Source organism: Arabidopsis thaliana, chromosome 3 (genome assembly GCF_000001735.4).
Source record: "Arabidopsis thaliana chromosome 3, partial sequence".
Lineage (NCBI taxonomy): Eukaryota > Viridiplantae > Streptophyta > Magnoliopsida > Brassicales > Brassicaceae > Arabidopsis > Arabidopsis thaliana.
Genome location: NC_003074.8, coordinates 12,433,251 through 12,451,692, shown reverse-complemented (window position 1 = coordinate 12,451,692; position 18,442 = coordinate 12,433,251). Strand labels below are relative to the sequence as shown.

At 38.9% G+C, this 18,442-nt stretch overlaps 2 protein-coding genes and 4 pseudogenes across 7 annotated transcripts; 3 read left to right on the top strand and 3 right to left on the bottom strand.

Annotated features, from left to right (window-relative positions):
• The first annotated feature begins 136 nt into the window (after nucleotides 1-136).
• ERD5 (Methylenetetrahydrofolate reductase family protein) lies at nucleotides 137-3,057 on the top strand. 2 transcript variants are annotated; one of them, NM_001339059.1, is made up of 5 exons: nucleotides 137-215; nucleotides 304-1,133; nucleotides 1,698-2,349; nucleotides 2,442-2,682; nucleotides 2,774-3,057. In NM_001339059.1, the coding sequence occupies exons 2-5, from the start codon at nucleotides 567-569 to the stop codon at nucleotides 2,811-2,813; spliced, it is 1,500 nt and encodes a 499-aa protein (NP_001319672.1). In that variant the 5' UTR covers nucleotides 137-215; nucleotides 304-566; the 3' UTR covers nucleotides 2,814-3,057. The 2 variants fall into 2 exon arrangements, with proteins under 2 accessions (NP_001319672.1, NP_189701.3); NM_113981.6 differs by having other exon boundaries at nucleotides 137-1,133.
• A 350-nt stretch (nucleotides 3,058-3,407) lies between these two features.
• AT3G30770 (Eukaryotic aspartyl protease family protein) lies at nucleotides 3,408-6,200 on the bottom strand (the record flags this gene model as incomplete). The annotated part of the gene is made up of 6 exons (NM_113980.5): nucleotides 3,408-4,767; nucleotides 4,851-4,881; nucleotides 5,126-5,214; nucleotides 5,434-5,630; nucleotides 5,746-5,843; nucleotides 5,964-6,200. The coding sequence occupies 6 exons, from the start codon at nucleotides 6,198-6,200 to the stop codon at nucleotides 3,608-3,610; spliced, it is 1,812 nt and encodes a 603-aa protein (NP_189700.4). The 3' UTR covers nucleotides 3,408-3,607.
• Nucleotides 6,201-9,777: 3,577 nt separating this feature from the next.
• Nucleotides 9,778-11,094, bottom strand: AT3G30767 (annotated as a pseudogene; the record flags this gene model as incomplete). The annotated part of the gene is made up of 1 exon: nucleotides 9,778-11,094.
• Nucleotides 11,095-11,691: 597 nt separating this feature from the next.
• Nucleotides 11,692-13,481, bottom strand: AT3G30765 (annotated as a pseudogene; the record flags this gene model as incomplete). The annotated part of the gene is made up of 1 exon: nucleotides 11,692-13,481.
• A 549-nt stretch (nucleotides 13,482-14,030) lies between these two features.
• On the top strand, nucleotides 14,031-14,594 carry AT3G30766 (annotated as a pseudogene; the record flags this gene model as incomplete). Its single annotated transcript has 1 exon — nucleotides 14,031-14,594.
• Nucleotides 14,595-15,719: 1,125 nt separating this feature from the next.
• On the top strand, nucleotides 15,720-17,991 carry AT3G30764 (annotated as a pseudogene; the record flags this gene model as incomplete). The annotated part of the gene is made up of 1 exon: nucleotides 15,720-17,991.
• Nucleotides 17,992-18,442: the final 451 nt, after the last annotated feature.

Here is an 18,442-nt window from a genome sequence, read left to right as displayed (position 1 = left end):
TAGCCTCTAGATTTTATATAATTACGAATACTATATGCTACAACTTGTTATTATTTACTCCAATCATATATGATACCAATCAAGAATCACTACATAAGTAGAAAACTTTGCAATGAGTCCATTAATTAAAATTAAGAATAAACTTAAAATTTTATGGTATTTTAAGATTCCCTTTGGATTGAAATGACAAGAAATCAGCAAATTAGTCGTAACTCGTAAGAATAAACAAGATCAATTTTTACTTTCTTTACAAAGATTCCGTTGTAATTTTAGAATTTGTTTTTTGTCACTGTTTTTTTATAGATTAATTTATCTGCATCAAACCGATTAAGAAGTGTACACATGGGCATCTATATATATCTAACAGGTAAAACGTGTATGTACATGCATAAGGTTTTACGTGCTTCTATAAATATATGTGGCAGTAACCATAGGAGAAAAATCACACAACCAAAGCGTTTAGAAAAAAACAGCGATAAAACCGAAACATCAAGCAAACAAAAAAAAAAGAGAAGAGAAATTATTTTTTTTTGTTTTCGTTTTCAAAAACAAAATCTTTGAATTTTATGGCAACCCGTCTTCTCCGAACAAACTTTATCCGGCGATCTTACCGTTTACCCGCTTTTAGCCCGGTGGGTCCTCCCACCGTGACTGCTTCCACCGCCGTCGTCCCGGAGATTCTCTCCTTTGGACAACAAGCACCGGAACCACCTCTTCACCACCCAAAACCCACCGAGCAATCTCACGATGGTCTCGATCTCTCCGATCAAGCCCGTCTTTTCTCCTCTATCCCAACCTCTGATCTCCTCCGTTCCACCGCCGTGTTGCATGCGGCGGCGATAGGTCCTATGGTCGACCTAGGGACGTGGGTCATGAGCTCTAAACTTATGGACGCTTCGGTGACGCGTGGCATGGTTTTAGGGCTTGTGAAAAGTACGTTTTATGACCATTTTTGCGCCGGTGAAGATGCCGACGCAGCCGCTGAGCGCGTGAGAAGCGTTTATGAAGCTACTGGTCTTAAAGGGATGCTTGTCTATGGCGTCGAACACGCCGATGACGCTGTATCTTGTGATGATAACATGCAACAATTCATTCGAACCATTGAAGCTGCCAAATCTTTACCAACATCTCACGTAAGCCTAATTCCTCTGTTTTTCTTCTTTGCTCTGTTTTTTCTGATTATTTTACATTAATCCCTAATCATTTTGTCTTAAAACGTAATTATTTGTTAATGGGAAACGTAATTATCAAATTCAGACAACTTGTTTGGTTCGACAGCTAAATCTCCGTACTCTGACAAAGTACACTTGCATAGATATGTACTACATTTATTATATCTATCTATTTTCATTTTAAATTGGTTAAATTACTCTTACGCGTTATACAAGTACGTACCAAAGTTGTGTTTCCCTAATGTTTCTCTTATGAAAATGACTTTATGTTTAATTTATTTAGTTTTTTTTCCTAATGAATTTATTTGCTTTTTAAAATTCGATTTTTGCTGTGATTAAAATTAATTGCAATGCGTCATTATCGGATTAGATTTACACGTACGAGTATAGGTGGACTAGAACTTTCGGGAGAAAACACTTTAGGAATATTCTCCGGTTACTAAAATACCGGTTTATTGTTGTGCGACACGGATTGTTCCGGTTTGGTTTTGTAATGACCGGTTATTTGTTTTCTTGTCCTAACAGTTTAGCTCAGTGGTTGTGAAGATAACTGCCATTTGTCCAATTAGTCTTCTGAAACGAGTGAGCGATCTGCTGCGGTGGGAATACAAAAGTCCGAACTTCAAACTCTCATGGAAGCTCAAATCGTTTCCGGTTTTCTCCGAATCGAGTCCTCTCTACCACACAAACTCAGAACCGGAACCGTTAACCGCGGAAGAAGAAAGGGAGCTCGAAGCAGCTCATGGAAGGATTCAAGAAATCTGTAGGAAATGCCAAGAGTCCAATGTACCATTGTTGATTGATGCGGAAGACACAATCCTCCAACCCGCGATCGATTACATGGCTTATTCATCGGCGATCATGTTCAATGCTGACAAAGACCGACCAATCGTTTACAACACGATTCAGGCGTACTTGAGAGACGCCGGTGAGAGACTGCATTTGGCAGTACAAAATGCTGAGAAAGAGAATGTTCCTATGGGGTTCAAGTTGGTGAGAGGGGCTTACATGTCTAGCGAAGCTAGCTTGGCGGATTCCCTGGGTTGCAAGTCGCCAGTCCACGACACAATTCAGGATACTCACTCTTGTTACAATGATTGTATGACATTCCTGATGGAGAAAGCATCAAACGGTTCTGGTTTCGGTGTCGTTCTCGCAACACATAACGCTGATTCGGGTAAGCCATTAAATCACATTGTAACCGCGGTTTTTTTAGCGCTTTAGTTAGAGTGAAATGGTTTACTAATTGTAGAAATGTTTTAATCTCAGGGAGACTTGCGTCGAGGAAAGCGAGTGACCTCGGGATCGATAAACAGAACGGGAAGATAGAGTTTGCACAGCTATATGGTATGTCAGATGCATTGTCCTTCGGGTTAAAGAGAGCAGGGTTCAATGTTAGCAAGTACATGCCGTTTGGACCCGTCGCAACCGCTATACCGTATCTTCTCCGACGCGCTTATGAGAACCGGGGAATGATGGCCACCGGAGCTCATGACCGTCAACTCATGAGGTAGTTAACACCCTTGATTAGTTCTTTAACCATATAGTTTAGTTAATAGATTTTGGATTTGGTTTACTAATGTTGGTATTGGTTATTGCAGGATGGAACTTAAGAGGAGATTAATCGCCGGGATTGCGTAAAGAGAGAGTATGGAGCCATTAAATGAAATTGGGAAATGTAGATGAATAAATTTCTTCTATGTAGTTTAAGAAATTGAAAACAAAAAATTATAATATAAGAAATGGAGTAGGTAAGAACATTTCCTGTGGCTAAATATTTTTCATGAGGGACTATGTTTTTACTATCAATATATCATTCACAAATGTATATTCACCTTATCAATAAAAATGCTTTTTACTTTTTTATATATTTTACTTCATTTTCTTTTGCCGTGAATAAAATATTAGATAGCTTGAAACAAATAAAACAAAGATTCCTGATCATGAAGCAGTTATATGATAAGGTCAGAAATCAAGTTGAGTAAAAAGGAAGAAGAAAGGAGATGAAGGAGAATTCTTAATCGATAGTGGTTCTAAAAGTAGAAGAACAATTTAAATACAAACTCAATTCATAAGCACGCCAAATTAGATTAGTTTGAGCATTTATCCAATAAACTCAATAGAAGCTCAATAAGAAGAAATCGATCATTCAATACCTTCCTGTTGAGATTGACTATGTCCTCATCGTCGAAGGTATTGAAACTATGTCCTCATCGTCGAAGGTATTGAAACTCCTCGATCAATATCTTGTTTCTTTGTACCCCATCATTTGTTATAGATTCAAAGTTGCAGGTACGAACATAACCAATCTTGACAAAGAAGATTTCACCAAAGCTCCTATGAACGATCTCCAACTGCTTCCACCTGCTCTCTTTAGCTGGTCCTTCCCCTGCCACCGTGTTTCTTGATGATGAAGACCACTTTGAGATGAACAACTATGATATCTTACAACACTCAAAGACTCCGTTCTGCAGTTTTAAACAAATTCCAGCCTCTAACCAAGACTTCCCTCCATTCGTCATTAACCATAAGTTTAGGTGACCACCTTTCTCTCCTTTGTGTTTTTGAAAAAGACTTCCCTCTTGTCCCAACACTTTACCACAAAACAATTCTGGTGGCCGTGGCGATTGACCCGCTTTCCCGATAAATATAAGCCTCAATGGAAACTCCTCTTGCTTCTCTCCAACACCCTTGTAACCCATGGGCATCACTCCTAGACTACCCTGTTGCGCCTCTAATCCGCCATAGTTTCCAATGGTTTGAGCACTCTTGAGCCTTGACACTTTCAACATAATCTCTGAAAAATTCTTTCGACTTTCACCGCTTATTTTCTGTTTCCATAGTATTTCCTTAGCAAGACTTTCACCACTCATTTTCTGTTTCCATGGTATATCCTTAGCAATTCCTCCCCACATAGCCTTACTCCCCCCTTTTAAAACTACCTTGTCTTCAAGGTAATGATCAATTTTTTCTTGCTCATATTCACTCTTCATCTTTACTTTTGTAGTAACTTGCTCAAGTTCTTTGTCCTTAGCACAAAGAGTGACCCATTGTTGGTTGTGGAAGAAGGAGAAATCTTGATTCAGCCAAATTAACCATTGTCTCTCCAAGTTTTGAGAGCCACCATACCCTAGAATCACATCCACGTCAGTCTTGGTCAGATCTAATAAAAGGAAATTCTCATTGATTTCTACTTCTTGAACTAACAAATTGATCCCAAAACAAGTTCCTATGGTTTGTATGCACTGCCTTTGTCCCAATAAAACTGAAGCTTGGTTTGTAGTGCTCGTGGGTAGTTTGAGAACTAAAGCTAACTCATCTGAGATAAAATTGTTGGTCGCTCCAGAATCGATAACTACAACGACCTTATGACATGATATGAAGCCATAGAATCTCATATCCTTGCCCTTGGTAAATTCTGTCGTTGATTGCCTTTTAACTTGTCTTATGGTCTTAAAATCCTCTAATAAACCTTCCCACTCATTCCCATATCCATATGTATTACCTTCCACCATAATAAAGCTCATTAGCTCTACTTGTGTCGCTTGGTCACCGTATGGTTCTGTTCTTGGGGCGACATTGTTGTTAATTTCTTCTAGCTATTGTGCTAAATCCATCATGTTTACAATCCCATTAGGCTGGAAATGCCTAACTGCAGCTTGCAACTCAGGCCTCAACCCTTGTAGAAATAACTCCTCCAACTGTTGCCCTGGTAAGATCACAGGATTCAGGCAAAGAGTTTCAAACATGTCCCTGTATTCTTTCGCGGTTCTCTCTTGACAGATTCCTAGGCACATTGGCTTGTTTACTTGCTTGTGATATCCTCCTGTTAGTGGATCTATTCATAGTCTTCCTCCATTCGCACCTTGTGATTGTGTCTCTTGAATAACTCCATGAGATGATTCCAAAATTTGTCATTCTGCTTGCCTAGCACTATTAGTATCTCGTGCCACTTTCATAGCCATTTGAGGATTTGTTCTCTGAAAACCAAAACAGAATACTCTCCCCAAATCAACACCTTTACTCTGAGACCTTGGCACCACTTGCGCTCATGATCTATCCCCATGACTATCTATCCCAACCATTCTGTTCCAAGTCTGAAGTTCCCATGCCTTGGCAGAATTGGTCCAATCCAATGACCCATTTCCCACTCTACCATTTCTCTCCGGCATCATCAAATCATCAACATTGTGATAGAGTGTAATCTCTTTAGAATTAGCCTTTAGCCCCACATTTAAAACAAGAGATTCATGTTGCTTACCACTTTGTTTCATTGATCGAATGTAACCCTCCTTGTTGTCTCGGACTTGGTTAAGTTTCCGTGAATTCCTTCTAATATTAGCACCACCACTCAATTCGTGAGACTGTGATCCCTCATAATCAGACGAAAATCCTATATGTTTATCTCTGCTAGCATCATCTTGAATATGCTCGTAGAATAATTGATGGAATCGAGTTCTAGAGTCAAGAGAAAGGAACGAGGTCCTTTACCATGTCTTTTCGTTGAGTGTTTGTTGATTGGTGTTGTAGGTACGATCTCGTGACGTTTCTTCCGTGTGATCTTCTTCCTGACCTTATGATAGCTTCGATTAACATGAATACATCCTCTCCTGCGAGCTTGTGTAATATGGATTCTTCTTTTCCTGCGAGAATGATACGTCGTTGGAAGCTCTAAGACCCAAAGATTAAGAAAAGCTTCTGGGAATTCAGTGCCCACCAAGTGTTCGACAAAATTCTCAAGAGAGATGTCTAGGTTTTTGTTGGGGTGGCTTCAGATCTTGTGGTGATAACTTGATGGAGCTCATGATGCTCTTGGTTCTTCATCGTAGGTGGTTCGTCACATGCTGTCTCCGGGAAAAAGTTAGCAAAAATTTCACGCATCCCTTGTCGATGCTCCTTTTGTTGTGCTTGGAGCCTTTGGACGATGGAATCTAGCTTATCTTCGAAATTTTGAACGAATTGATCCAGTTTTGCTTCTAGATCTATGACTATGGTGGCTGGAATGGTTTGAGCAGCTTGAGTAGCCATGATTTCAACTCCCAATATAAAGCACCAATTGATAAGGTCAAATATCACTTATCAAGTTGAGTAACAGAAGGTGATGAAAAAACAGAAGAATAAGATTGAGAAAAGAAGAATTAGAGAAGAAAAGGGAAAAGAAAGGAGATGAAGGAGATAAACATTCTTTAGGTTCTTAATCGATAGCGTTTCCAGAAGTAGAAGAACAACTTAATTACAAACTCAATTCATAAGCAGGCCTAATTAGATTAGTTTGAGGTATTATCCAATAAGCCCAATAGAAGCCCGATAAGAAGAAATCGATCTTATCATTATATATCTTCAGTCTTCAACCTCCAAGTGGAGATATCTTCCATCAAGCTTCCTTAAATGCAATGTTGGTTTTCTCATGGATCAATCAACAGAGGAGCTGTGGTGTGGGGATTTATGGCTGGTACGTTACCTAGACGGATCGTTGGTGTTCCATCGTATTACGCGTTGAGTCAAAGTTAATGTTTTTTTTTAGGCAGTTGAGAGTTTGAGCAACCTATAACTCCAAAGTTATCTTTCTTTTACCAGCTCATCAAGTTGTCGAAGGAATTTATAGGTATGAGAAACCTTTTAGGAGTGGAGGATGGACTATGTACATGAGGACGGAAATCGCAGAGTTCACAATATAGCGGTGGTCGTCGTTATCAATCTTACATCGTAAGAAATGGTTCTTCTTGACTTATGGATCTTATCACCTCTGAAATCGTCTCTTATGCGTCATGAGATCTTGAAGCTTTTCTGGCAGCCTCTTATGTGTCCACTCTATCGTTTAAGCTACATATTTTCAGCTTTTCCCTAAGTTACTTATTAGTAATCGTTGCTTGTGTTTCTTGGTTTCATTCATAACTCTGTTTATTATTCTCTAGGCCTTCCATGATTTTGTTGGAAAATAGTTAAAAATTTCAAACAATTTTCTCAGTTTTGTTTCACTATTTCTATGCAAATTTTATTAAAAACTTGTTGAAAAATTTCTGATTTTTTCCGACCATTGGGTTCCTCGGAAAGTTTTGATGGAACTGCGTCGAAAAATTTCCGACGGACCTCCGTCTACATTTTTTGACAAATTTGTTTGTCAAAACCTTCAATAGGATTTTTTTCTCTTTAGATGAGTTCATAACGAACCATATTCTCTATTCTCATCCTTAGACCATCTCCATCATCGTTTTTCATTGAGAAACTTAATAATAAAATAATAATTAAAAATGAAAAAGTAGGAGAGATGGAAAGAAGAGTCTCTCACTTGAGAAACTAAGAGAAACCTTTCTCTAACAAAATCACCACATGTCAATAGGGTATTAGCTTAAATATTACAATTTAACTAAAATATATAATATAATTAAAATAATAATATTTTATTTTTTAGAAACTGGCAAGAATATCTACCTGATGGAGATGCTCTTATTTCCAAACACTTTAGTTTTTATATACATTTATTTTAATTAACTAAACTTGTCAAAATTAAATATTTCAAAATTTTAAACAAGAAAGCTTTTTATACAAAGATTTATACATTTAATGCATTGTATGTTTTCAATTGAAAAATGTAAATAATATAAAATATATAGTATATGCATTTCAACAAAGTAGTTGATTATGTAAATAGAACTATTAAGTATTAACACTGTTTGATTTATTTTTTTGAAATTTAAATATGTTTAAATTAAGTAAGAGAAATAAAAAGAAAAAATTACTCAGATAAAAAACAACTGTATGTTTCTTCCTACAATAACATACATCTTTTTTTATTACTCACATGTTTTCAGTACTTATGTAATTACAGTTAAATCCTTCATTAGTTTTAATTAAATATTATTATTTAATTCGTTTTTAACTTAATATTAAATAAAAAAACACTGATTATACATGTCATCAATCCATATCATTAACATAATCCACGTTATTACTCATCTCAAATCGCATAAACGTTTCAGTTTTTTTTTTTGAGCATTACTGTTCATCAGCGGAAAAAAACTGTCGCTTTCTTTCTCTCTCCACGGGAACAAACCCTTTACCCTATTTTCGTCGCCGTTTTTGCTGTTCTCGTCTGTTCCGACCGAAATTCTTATGCCGCAGTTGCATTACTGGTTTCGGGAAGTCACATCTGACATCTGGAGTTGCATTTCTGGTTTCTGGCTAAGTTCCGGTAAGTATGTTTCCTAACTTTATTTCGAATTTTCCGACAAGAATCCGACATCTAAGTTCAATCGCAAGTGATTCTCGTCACTGAAATTGTTTCCGATGCTTAACGATGGTTTTTAACGTCGTTGTTGATTGACATATGGTGCCGATTTGTTAGATCTATTTGATTTGATGGCTGAGTTACCGTTTGTTTGCCGACTGATTTATGATTTATCAATTCATCTGTGTCTTAGTTTGTTATATGCTGTGATTGAGTTATGGTTTAATCTTAAATCCGTGGCTGAGTTTCTGTTACGATATGGATGAATTTGTTTATGTTATGGCTGAGTTTCTGTTACGATATGGATGAGTTTGGTTATGCTATGGCTGAGTTTGGTTTATGTTTTGACTGAGATTTTTTTATTTTATGGTTTTGTTTATGTTTTGACTGAGTTTCTATTACGATATGGCTGAGTTAGGTTTATGTTATGGCTGAGTTATGTTATCTGTGGCTGAGTTAGGTTTATATTGTGACTAAGTTATGTTATCTATGGCTGAGTTAGGTTTATGTTTTGACTAAGTTATGTTATCTGTGGCTGAGTTTGGTTTATGTTATGACTGAGTTATCACTACAAGAAAACAGGTGATTGACGACCTACAAGTCAGTCGTTTAGTAGTCGTAACTAAAGCTAATACGACTAATTTACGACTAATGACTGTAGTCATTAATCCATAGTCGCTAAAAACAGTAGTCGTTTATTAGTCGTTGATCAACGACAATAATACGACAATTGACTAAACAGTGAAAAATCGTCGTTACGTAGTCGTATTATGTCGGCGATTAATTGACGACTATCCTACGATTATTTGTACTGTACTGAGCGTGTGAGAACATGTAGTCGTTTCATAGTCGTTAATTGTTTACGACGACTTTACGACTATGTTGCGATTAATTATTATAAACCCTGGGTATGTTTCCAGTTGTCGTAAAGTAGTCGTAAATATGTTTACGACTATTCGACGACTCTTTGACGATTAAAAGTACTTGCCAAGGATTTGAAACTTTTTGTCATAACATAGTCGTATAAGTATATACGACTATTGGACGTCAGTTTTACGATTCTTTTATGACTAATTTGTTTAGTCTTATGATTGTCGTAAAGTTATGTGACTACTTGACGACGATTCAGCGACTATACTGCTACTTATTTACTACTTTTTTGCGACTAATAGTTTGGTCCGAATAAAGATTTGGTCATCAGGTGATGGGTTTCTTGTTTGTTCTTGTTTGTTCATCGATTGTTCTTGTTTGTTATTGATACGCTATACAATATGAAAACACTGCTTATATATTGAAAATCAAGTTCAAAACATAAAATTATCTTGTTCAAACATACAACTTATTGAAAGATACAATTAGTGTTTGGAAACCTAAATTCTATGGATCATTAGATGGGGGAGTAATTGGGATACGCTCTGTGGATGTGGAAGAGTGTGTGGCAATAAAGTCCAAGAACTGCGGATCGGTTTGGCGGAGATACTTCTCGACTAAGGACAAGTGCTCGAGCTTGTCCTTTTGCTCAGCTGTGACTCGGGCTGTCTCGGCTTCTCGGGCAGCAATCTCAGCATCTCGCTTCTCGTTATATGCAGCCTGTTCTTCAATTTGCCGCTGAGCTTCCTGCAGCCGTTCTTCTAAGGCTTTAAAGGTTGAGTCTCCGGGGAGTTGGCGGTTGGCACTGCCTAGAGTTTCTTTAAGACAGCCAAGTCCATAAGGATTGCCTCTTGCATCCTTTTCTGTGGACTGCAAGAAATAAAGAGGAAGATAATTAGTGACAGATCCTAAATGTCTCTAAGACTCTGAAAAAGACAAAGAACATCTTACCTCGAGAAATATGGCTGCATACTCATCTAGTGTGAGATCCCGAGGACGTGAAGAGCCATCAGACACAGCAGAAGCATCCGCCTCTAGTTCAGACAGCTTCTCTCTCACATTCTGCTCATACGCCAGACCAATCTTCTATGCCTTCTGATCAACATAAGTCCCATCCGACTTAGTGTGTGTCTGGATGAACACCTCACCAAGAGGGACAGGTCTTCCCATTTTTTCTTCCTGCAAACACAGATCACAAGCTTCATTACTATCAACAGACTAAACATCACACACAGTTAAACAAACATCACTAAAACACATGGGAAGATTGCAGAAACACTTACCAATTCATCTTGGATTTCTTGGAAAGACTTTGGCCCAGAGTAGTGGACGTGAGGACCGAGACCGTTACGGTCAGAGAGACGAGCTTTGGAATATGTCTTACTCCTTTTCTGTGCCTCTTCAGTGTCCTAGTAGTCGCACATGGTTCTCCACAGAGTTTCTCCAATCCATGGAGGCTGCTCTCGAGTTCTCCTTGCGGTGCTAACCATGTCCTTCAAGCGCCTCTTAACGATCTCATTGAAGTAGTATTGGACTGTCCCTGTTATTAAAGGATCCCAATGGTGAGTTTTCTACAAAAAAAGTGTGAAGTTAGTGAACAAATGACAGATTAAATAGTACAGTCTAATGAAAGTTGAAGAAATACAAGAAGCTTACCGCAAACTCTAAAAACAATCTTTCTCTTTTATCCAATGGCACACAGGACCAATTATAGTAGGGAGCATTGAACTTTTGAGTAAAAATCCGTGTGATCTTTCTAACCAATTTAGATCCTCTGTCGCGAGTAAACCTCCAAACACATGCAACACAGACAGAAAGTAAACATGTTTAAAATCCAAAACACTACAACTACAGCAGACTATATAATTGAACAAAGGCAGATTTTACAAGATTCTAGACAAGTATAAGCCGACAAGATCACACACAGAACACAATAGTCAACATAACAAGATCATAGACAGTAATGAACAAGTATAAACAAGTATAGAACAAAGACAGATCCTCATTGTCAAAGCCGAAAACATGCTAAGTTCAACAATCAACAAATGTTCCACAATTAAGTTCATGATTCACAATAGAACACAATAAAGAACTTAACAAGATTATAGACAAGTATAGAACAAAGACAGATCCTCAATGTCAAAGCCGAAAACATGCTAAGTTCAACAATCAACAAATGTTCCACAATTATGTTCATGATTCACCACAGAACACAATAAATAACCTAACAAGATTATAGACAAATTGAAGAACTTAACAAGATCACACACGAGTTTAGAACAAAGGCAGATTCTACTATGTTACACAAACCCTAACAAACATCCAACTCCAACAAAGGCAGATTCTACTATGTTACACAAACCCTAACAAGCCATTCTACAGACCATAACACGAGTTACACTACACAGGCTAAGAACACTAGAATAAAATAGAGGAAGAAAACATACCATTCGGTTTTAGGTTTGGGAATTGGAGACAAGACACAACACCACTGCTCCCGGTTTGGCACAGAGAGTGTCGATTGCAGAGCCAACGCCGAGTCTTCTTGTAGCTCCGGCAACGTCCCAGGAACTTCCTCTTGGAAGTTGTTCCCTTGAGACGACGGGTGGCTGTTTGCTGGAGCGTCTGAATCTCGCGAAGTTGTTCCCTTGAGACGATTCGCTAGAAGCATCTCTTCCTTTCAGAAAGTCTTTTCTGTTCCTACGGGATGGATGACCATGAGGAAGAAATCTACGTTGACAATCAAACCAGCATGTCTTCCGTCCATTGGGTAGATAAAAAGACTTTGTACTTTCCATGCAAACAGGACAAGACAATTTACCATGAGTAGTCCATCCTGATAACATGCTATACGCCGGAAAGTCGCTAATCGTCCACAGTAGTACTGCTTTTAGATTAAAATTCTGACTCAATGAAACATCGTACGCATCGACTCCAGTAGACCACAACTCTTTTAACTCCTCAATAAGAGGTTGGAGGAAGACATCAAGACTAGCTCGAGGATGATTTGGACCAGAATTCAGAATGGTAAGAAATAAGTACTCGGTATTCATGCACATACCAGGGGGTAAATTATAAGGAGTTAGGATCACAGGCCACAACGAATGATTACGAGACATGCCAAATGGATTGAACCCATCAGTACACAACCCGAGATAAACGTTACGGGGTTCTTCGGCAAACTCGGGATGTAACCCTTGGAAATATCTCCACTCTGCTGCATCTGAAGGATGATTCATTTCTCCCTCCTTTGATTGGTGCTCAGCATGCCATCGCATTGCCATCGCTGTCTTATGGCTCTGATACATTCTCTTCAACCGGTCCCCAATAGGTAGATACCACATACGACTATATGGTACTTTGGTTCTTCGACGGTCGTCCTAAGGCTTCCATCTTTTCGCGCCACAAAATCGACATTGATCTTCTTTTTCGTCTTCTTTCCAAAATAGCATACAATTGTTCTGACAAACATCAATCGTATGATATGGAAGTCCTAAATTGCGCATTAACTTCTCGGTCTGGTAATGTGAAGTGGTTGCCTGGTTTCCTTCTGGTAAAAAATCTGTAAACATTTCGCAAACGGAGTCCACCAACTTTTCACTCATATTATACTCCGCCTTGTTGTGCATGAGTGGAGATGCTAAGGATAATTGCGACTGCCCTTCACGACAACCATCGTACAAAGGATTATTTGCACCTTCTAACAAGTCGTAGAACTTATTTGAATGGTTACGGACCGGTTCTTCCACATTCTGATAACTATCATCATGACGATAGTTATCATCATACCCCACGTTAAAATTAAATGCATCGTTTACCATATCCACATATGGATCTTCTACAATATTACCCACTTCTTCATGATTCTCACTAAAATACGTCCTATTCGTGTAACTCGTTCCTATATCCATATTCATTTCTTCTCCATGCTTATACCAAACATAATAATCAGGCATAAATCCATGACTAAACAAATGACTACTAACTCTTCTACCCGAGATGATGTGTTTTTCATTCTTGCATACACTACAAGGACAATGAAATTTACCTCGACTACTCTGTACTATTGGCTGACTATTAGCGAATGTCATGAATTGCTCAACTCCTGCAACGTATTCGGCTGACAAATTCCCCGTCACTTCATCAAATCTCTTGTACATCCAATCTCGATAGAAACCGCCAGTACCGCCATAATTGTAGTTTCCCGCCATTATACAATAAAATAACTAGTATTTTTTTTTCTTTTTGATGTTGTTGTTGTTTTGATTTGTTGGTGAAAGAAGAGTTGCGTGAACGTTTATTATATAGGCCAATTTTTGTGACTAATTTACGACTACAACTAAATAATTAGGTGTACCTACTTAACAATGCAAAACATGTTTTCCATCTACTTTATACGACTACGGTGCGACGTTTCTACGACTACAGGACGACTAGACGACTTGGTCGGCCTGTAGTCGCCATATTAGCGACTAAATAAAATAGACGGTAGAATAGTCGTTAATTAGCGACTAAACAACGACAACAATATCCCTCCAATAATATAATCGTCAAATAGTCGTCACTTGCCGACACTTTGCCGACTGCATACGATAGTCGTAAAACAACGACTATGTGACTACAATTTTTCGTGTTGTCGCAGGCGAGTCGTAAATCCGTCGCCAACTAGTCGTATAATGTTACGACTACGTTTATTGTCGCTGATTGTAGTCGTCGTTTACCTGTTTTCTTGTAGTGTATTGTATCCTTACGACTGATTTATGGCTGAAGACCAAGCAAGGGATTACCCTCCAATACTTTACCCAGAGGGGGATTCTAATCTGGAGGCTAAAGCCATTAATCACAACATCAAGCTTGGAGATTTCCCTATGATTAGAGAATCAATAAGACAAGATACATGGGATGAACTGAAAGAGACACCGCTTGGATTAATTGCTAAACTTGTTTATAGCCATTTTGTATGGTTTGTAAGACTGTACATTATCTACTATGCAGACAGTTAAGAGTACTGAAGAAGGAGCTTTGGTGTCTCGTGGCTGGTCAACCCATCCGGTTTGGCTTGAACGAGTTTTATCATATCACGGGTTTAAACACAGATCCACTGCCTCCAGAAAAGTTTGAGCTTAAAGCGGACTACAAAGCGTTCTTCAGTGAATTGGGTGTAGTGATATAACCCTATTTTTACCGATTTTAGCCATGATTTAGGTATAGGTTTTAGAGCCTAATTGTTATTTCTAGAGTGTTTTCTAGTCCTTTTCAGGTCTTTACATGTTTGGGATGCATTTGGAGATTATGGAGCATTCTGGAGATCAGCAGACAACTTAAGCTGCAGAAGCAATTCAGAGACGAAAATGCACGTAGGTGTCGAACGACACCACCCCTGATTTTGAGCGACACCAATACCTGACGGCAATTTTGAGACACAACTTATTGATGTTTTGAAGATTTCCAAATTCGGCCCAGAACTTTCTCCTATGTTTAATTAAGACCCATCACGTTTTTAAGACATATATATAGTTTTTAGGTCATTGTTTTAGACCCGAAGCTTGGTGAGTCTATTTTCAATCTCTTTTGTACTTTGGGAGCAAAACCATGTGGAAACTCCCTTTGGATCTTTCTTACTCTATCCTCTTCTTGTTTTATTCAGGGATTTCTATTCTAATCATGTTGTTTACTTCATTCATCATGCTTGAGTAGTTTTCCTGTTAGGTTTACGGTTTCTCATTAGGGTTATAGATGATTTAGTAGATGGCCCCCTTGCTAGGTTATCTGTAGAAATTCTTCATCTTGATTGTTCTTAATGCTAGTTTTAGAGTAGCTAACTAGAACTTGTTCTTAGATAATAAGTATGCCCACCATAGGTACTTGCTATTTGATCCATCATAGATGAGCCTAGGCATTTAAGAAAGAACAGGTAGGCTCATAGAAGGGCTCTGGTTTAGATACTAGGTGAACTAATCAAACTTGATAATAATGCATGTTTAAGTTAAAGATCTTTTGGCTTCTCCGGTTATTCTTAACTATAGTCATCGAGAGTTTCGCGGAACGCCACCGGTTACTCTAAAATCATAGTTTGAGTTCGAGAACGGTTTGATAATAACTTAGATATTTCTAGATCTACTATCATCTATTTCCTGAGAATACCCTAAGCTTGACGCTTTTATTATCTTGTTTCACAACCATCGATTGCTATTGTTTACTTTTGTTTCTCTTTATTTTCATTACTGTTTTACTTTTCTTAATTCCAAACCTTAGTTTATTGCGTGATCCGAGAACTTTGTGAATTCGATCCCTAAGTGCTGCAACTGACCTCTTTATTTGAGAGAGTGGTCTTAGGATTAATTTGACCTATATCAAATTTGGCGCCGTTGCCGAAGATCTCTTTGAGTCACCATTAGACTAGGTGTAGAATTTAGACTAAGCTTTTATTTTTCTTTCTTTTGTTTCTCACGCATTTTCTTTCTTCTTTTTCCTATAACAGGGGAGCTAAAAGATGGAACGCAACAAACTGCTGGCAGATTTCGACGACAGTGTCGACCGACACCAACTGGGTGTCGATCGACACCATCTGCAAACAGACCTGCTACCATAGGCGACTTCAACAGAGCTGATCTTTTCTACTCCAATCGATCAGCGATCCTGCTACCTCCTTTTGCAAGAGAAGACTTTGCTATTCACCCTGCCTAATTATACTCTTGTTTCACGAGGAAAGTTTCGAGGACATTCTGATGAATCACCACTAGATCATCTAGAAGTCTTCGAAGATTTAGTGTCCTCAATCAAAGTAGAAGGTGTACCAGCTAATTATCTTCTTTGCAAACTTTTCCCACACTCTCTCGCAGGCAGAGGAACATCATGGCTGCAACAACTTGAACCAGGTTCACTAACGAATTGGACTGACATGAAGAATGCATTCATGATCCACTTCCTTGATGATTCATTGACATAATTACTGCGGGAGAAGATCTCTTCGTTTTCTCAAGCTCCAACAGAAGGTTTGAATGCAGCTTGGATCAGATTCAAATCCTATCAGAGAGAATGTCCCCAACATGGTTTCCAAGAGAGCCAACTCATCAATATCTTCTAAAGAGGGATAGCCATGCCATACCAGGCTCAACTTGATGCAGCGAGCTACTGTAACTTCATGACAAGAACTACTAGTGAAGCATTACTCCTCATTACCAATGCTTTAACTAGTCGTTCGACACATGAATTTGACACTGAACGAAGAATTTCAGCTGAGATAGCCACCGCAAATAAAGCGACTCCTGTTTCAGCAATTTCTGCTCCTATCTTCCCCTCCACCCTCATCAGAGACCAGAATGGAGTCTATGCTTGCGCTGCTTCTTGCAGGCCAAACAAAGCTCGAAAGCAAACATGATTCTCTCTACACGAATCTAAATAGCAAGATTGACAATCTACGCTCTCATATATCCGAACTCTCACCTCCATCAGCCTCTATCAATGCAGTCACACTACCCAGTGGAAAGCAACTAAACCCAATCCTTCGTCGCGAATGTTCAGCTCAAACTTCATCTCGTCCAGTTGCAGGAAACGTCTCAGTGTCGAACGATATATCAGGGTGTCGATCGACACCTATTAATCTTGACGACTCTGTTTTGACTTTGTCGAGTGGAATCAATACTTTCACAGAGGAGGAGGAACTTATTCCCGATGGTGTCGAACGACACCATTATCTGCGTCGATCGACACCAACAATTCTCCAGAGAGAAGCCAAGCTGTGACAAAGCCAGATCGACCAGAGTCGACCCTGATGGTGTCGAACGACACCCACCTCATGTCGATCGACACCAGCACCAAACAGACAATACAATGTTGACATTTGACAGAGCAGGCTTGATTCTAGACAGTGGTGTCATTCGACACTCACCTAGTGTCGATCTACACTGGACTCAAACTCCTCCTATATGTCTTGCATCTCCACCTGTTACTAGACAAGTCTTCACACCACAAGTTCCTTGTCTTCTGCATCGACAGTCCAAGCAGGAGATTTCAAAGATGCATTGCATGGGTATCATGGAAGAGACTCCACTTCAGTTGCCTCCGATTGATATAGAGAAATTGTCACCCCTTCTTCAGATTGATATGCTACGAGATGATGCTCCAGAGAAGCAAGATGACAAGACAAAGATAATGGTTGTCTCAGAACAGGTACTCAGCAACAGCAAGCATCCACATGAAGCAAGCTCCAGATTCGTTGCTGAGAATCGATGTGCAGAGATGGTGTCGATCGATACCATTACCTGTGTCGATCAACACCCCACACAGGCTAAGCAAGATTTTTTTATTAGAGCTAGTTTTCGGTTTGAGTTCAGAGCCGGTACTCCAGGCACTACAGTCACGTCTCCCACTGCACCTCTACCCTTTGCTGCAACTCCGAAACGGCAAAGGTACTCATCTCCTCCTCCTAAACCTCCTGGTTTCATCAATAAGAGTTTCAAATCTCCAAAAACTGTTTTACGGTTAAGCAAGCCACGAGTTTCTCGTCGAGTGCTTGTTCTTTCTTTTGATGATTGTGCAGGAAAGTGGAGTAGACCACCCATACCTCTGTCCTACTCTGCTGACATTCCTTACTTCCTTGGTAGAGCGCACACACCAACTGCCTATACGCTACCTTAGATGATGCGGGGTTCTACTAGGAAGTATTTTTTTCCTCCATCTGATCCACCTGATCCCCAAACTCCATCAAAGTCAAGCTATTGACTCTAAACAAGCGCTTAGTGGGAGGCAACCCACTGATATGGTTTTCTTTTTCTTTTTCTTTTATTTTTCGTTTTTCTTTTATTTTTTTCGCTTACTCTGGATTTGAATACCACTGGGGACAGTGTCGTTTAAGTCTGGGGGAGGCAGTTACTAACTATGTTTTTCTTTTTGAGTCTTATTCTTACTCTTCTTTTTCTTATTTTTGAGTCGTTTTATTGAGTCAAAATTTTGTTTGGAATTATGATCTCTATTCTTTAGATTATTGCTTGGTTGATTAATGATGAGGTTCGACTCAATCCGACTATTGGAAAACTAGATGGCAAACCAACAGACTTGAGGATATCCTAGTTTCCAATTCAACCACTAAGGCTGGAGCTAATCTCACTGCTCTTCCTTTTACCTCTTCAAACAGTTAGTATTCATAGATCTTGACTCCTTGTTCATACCT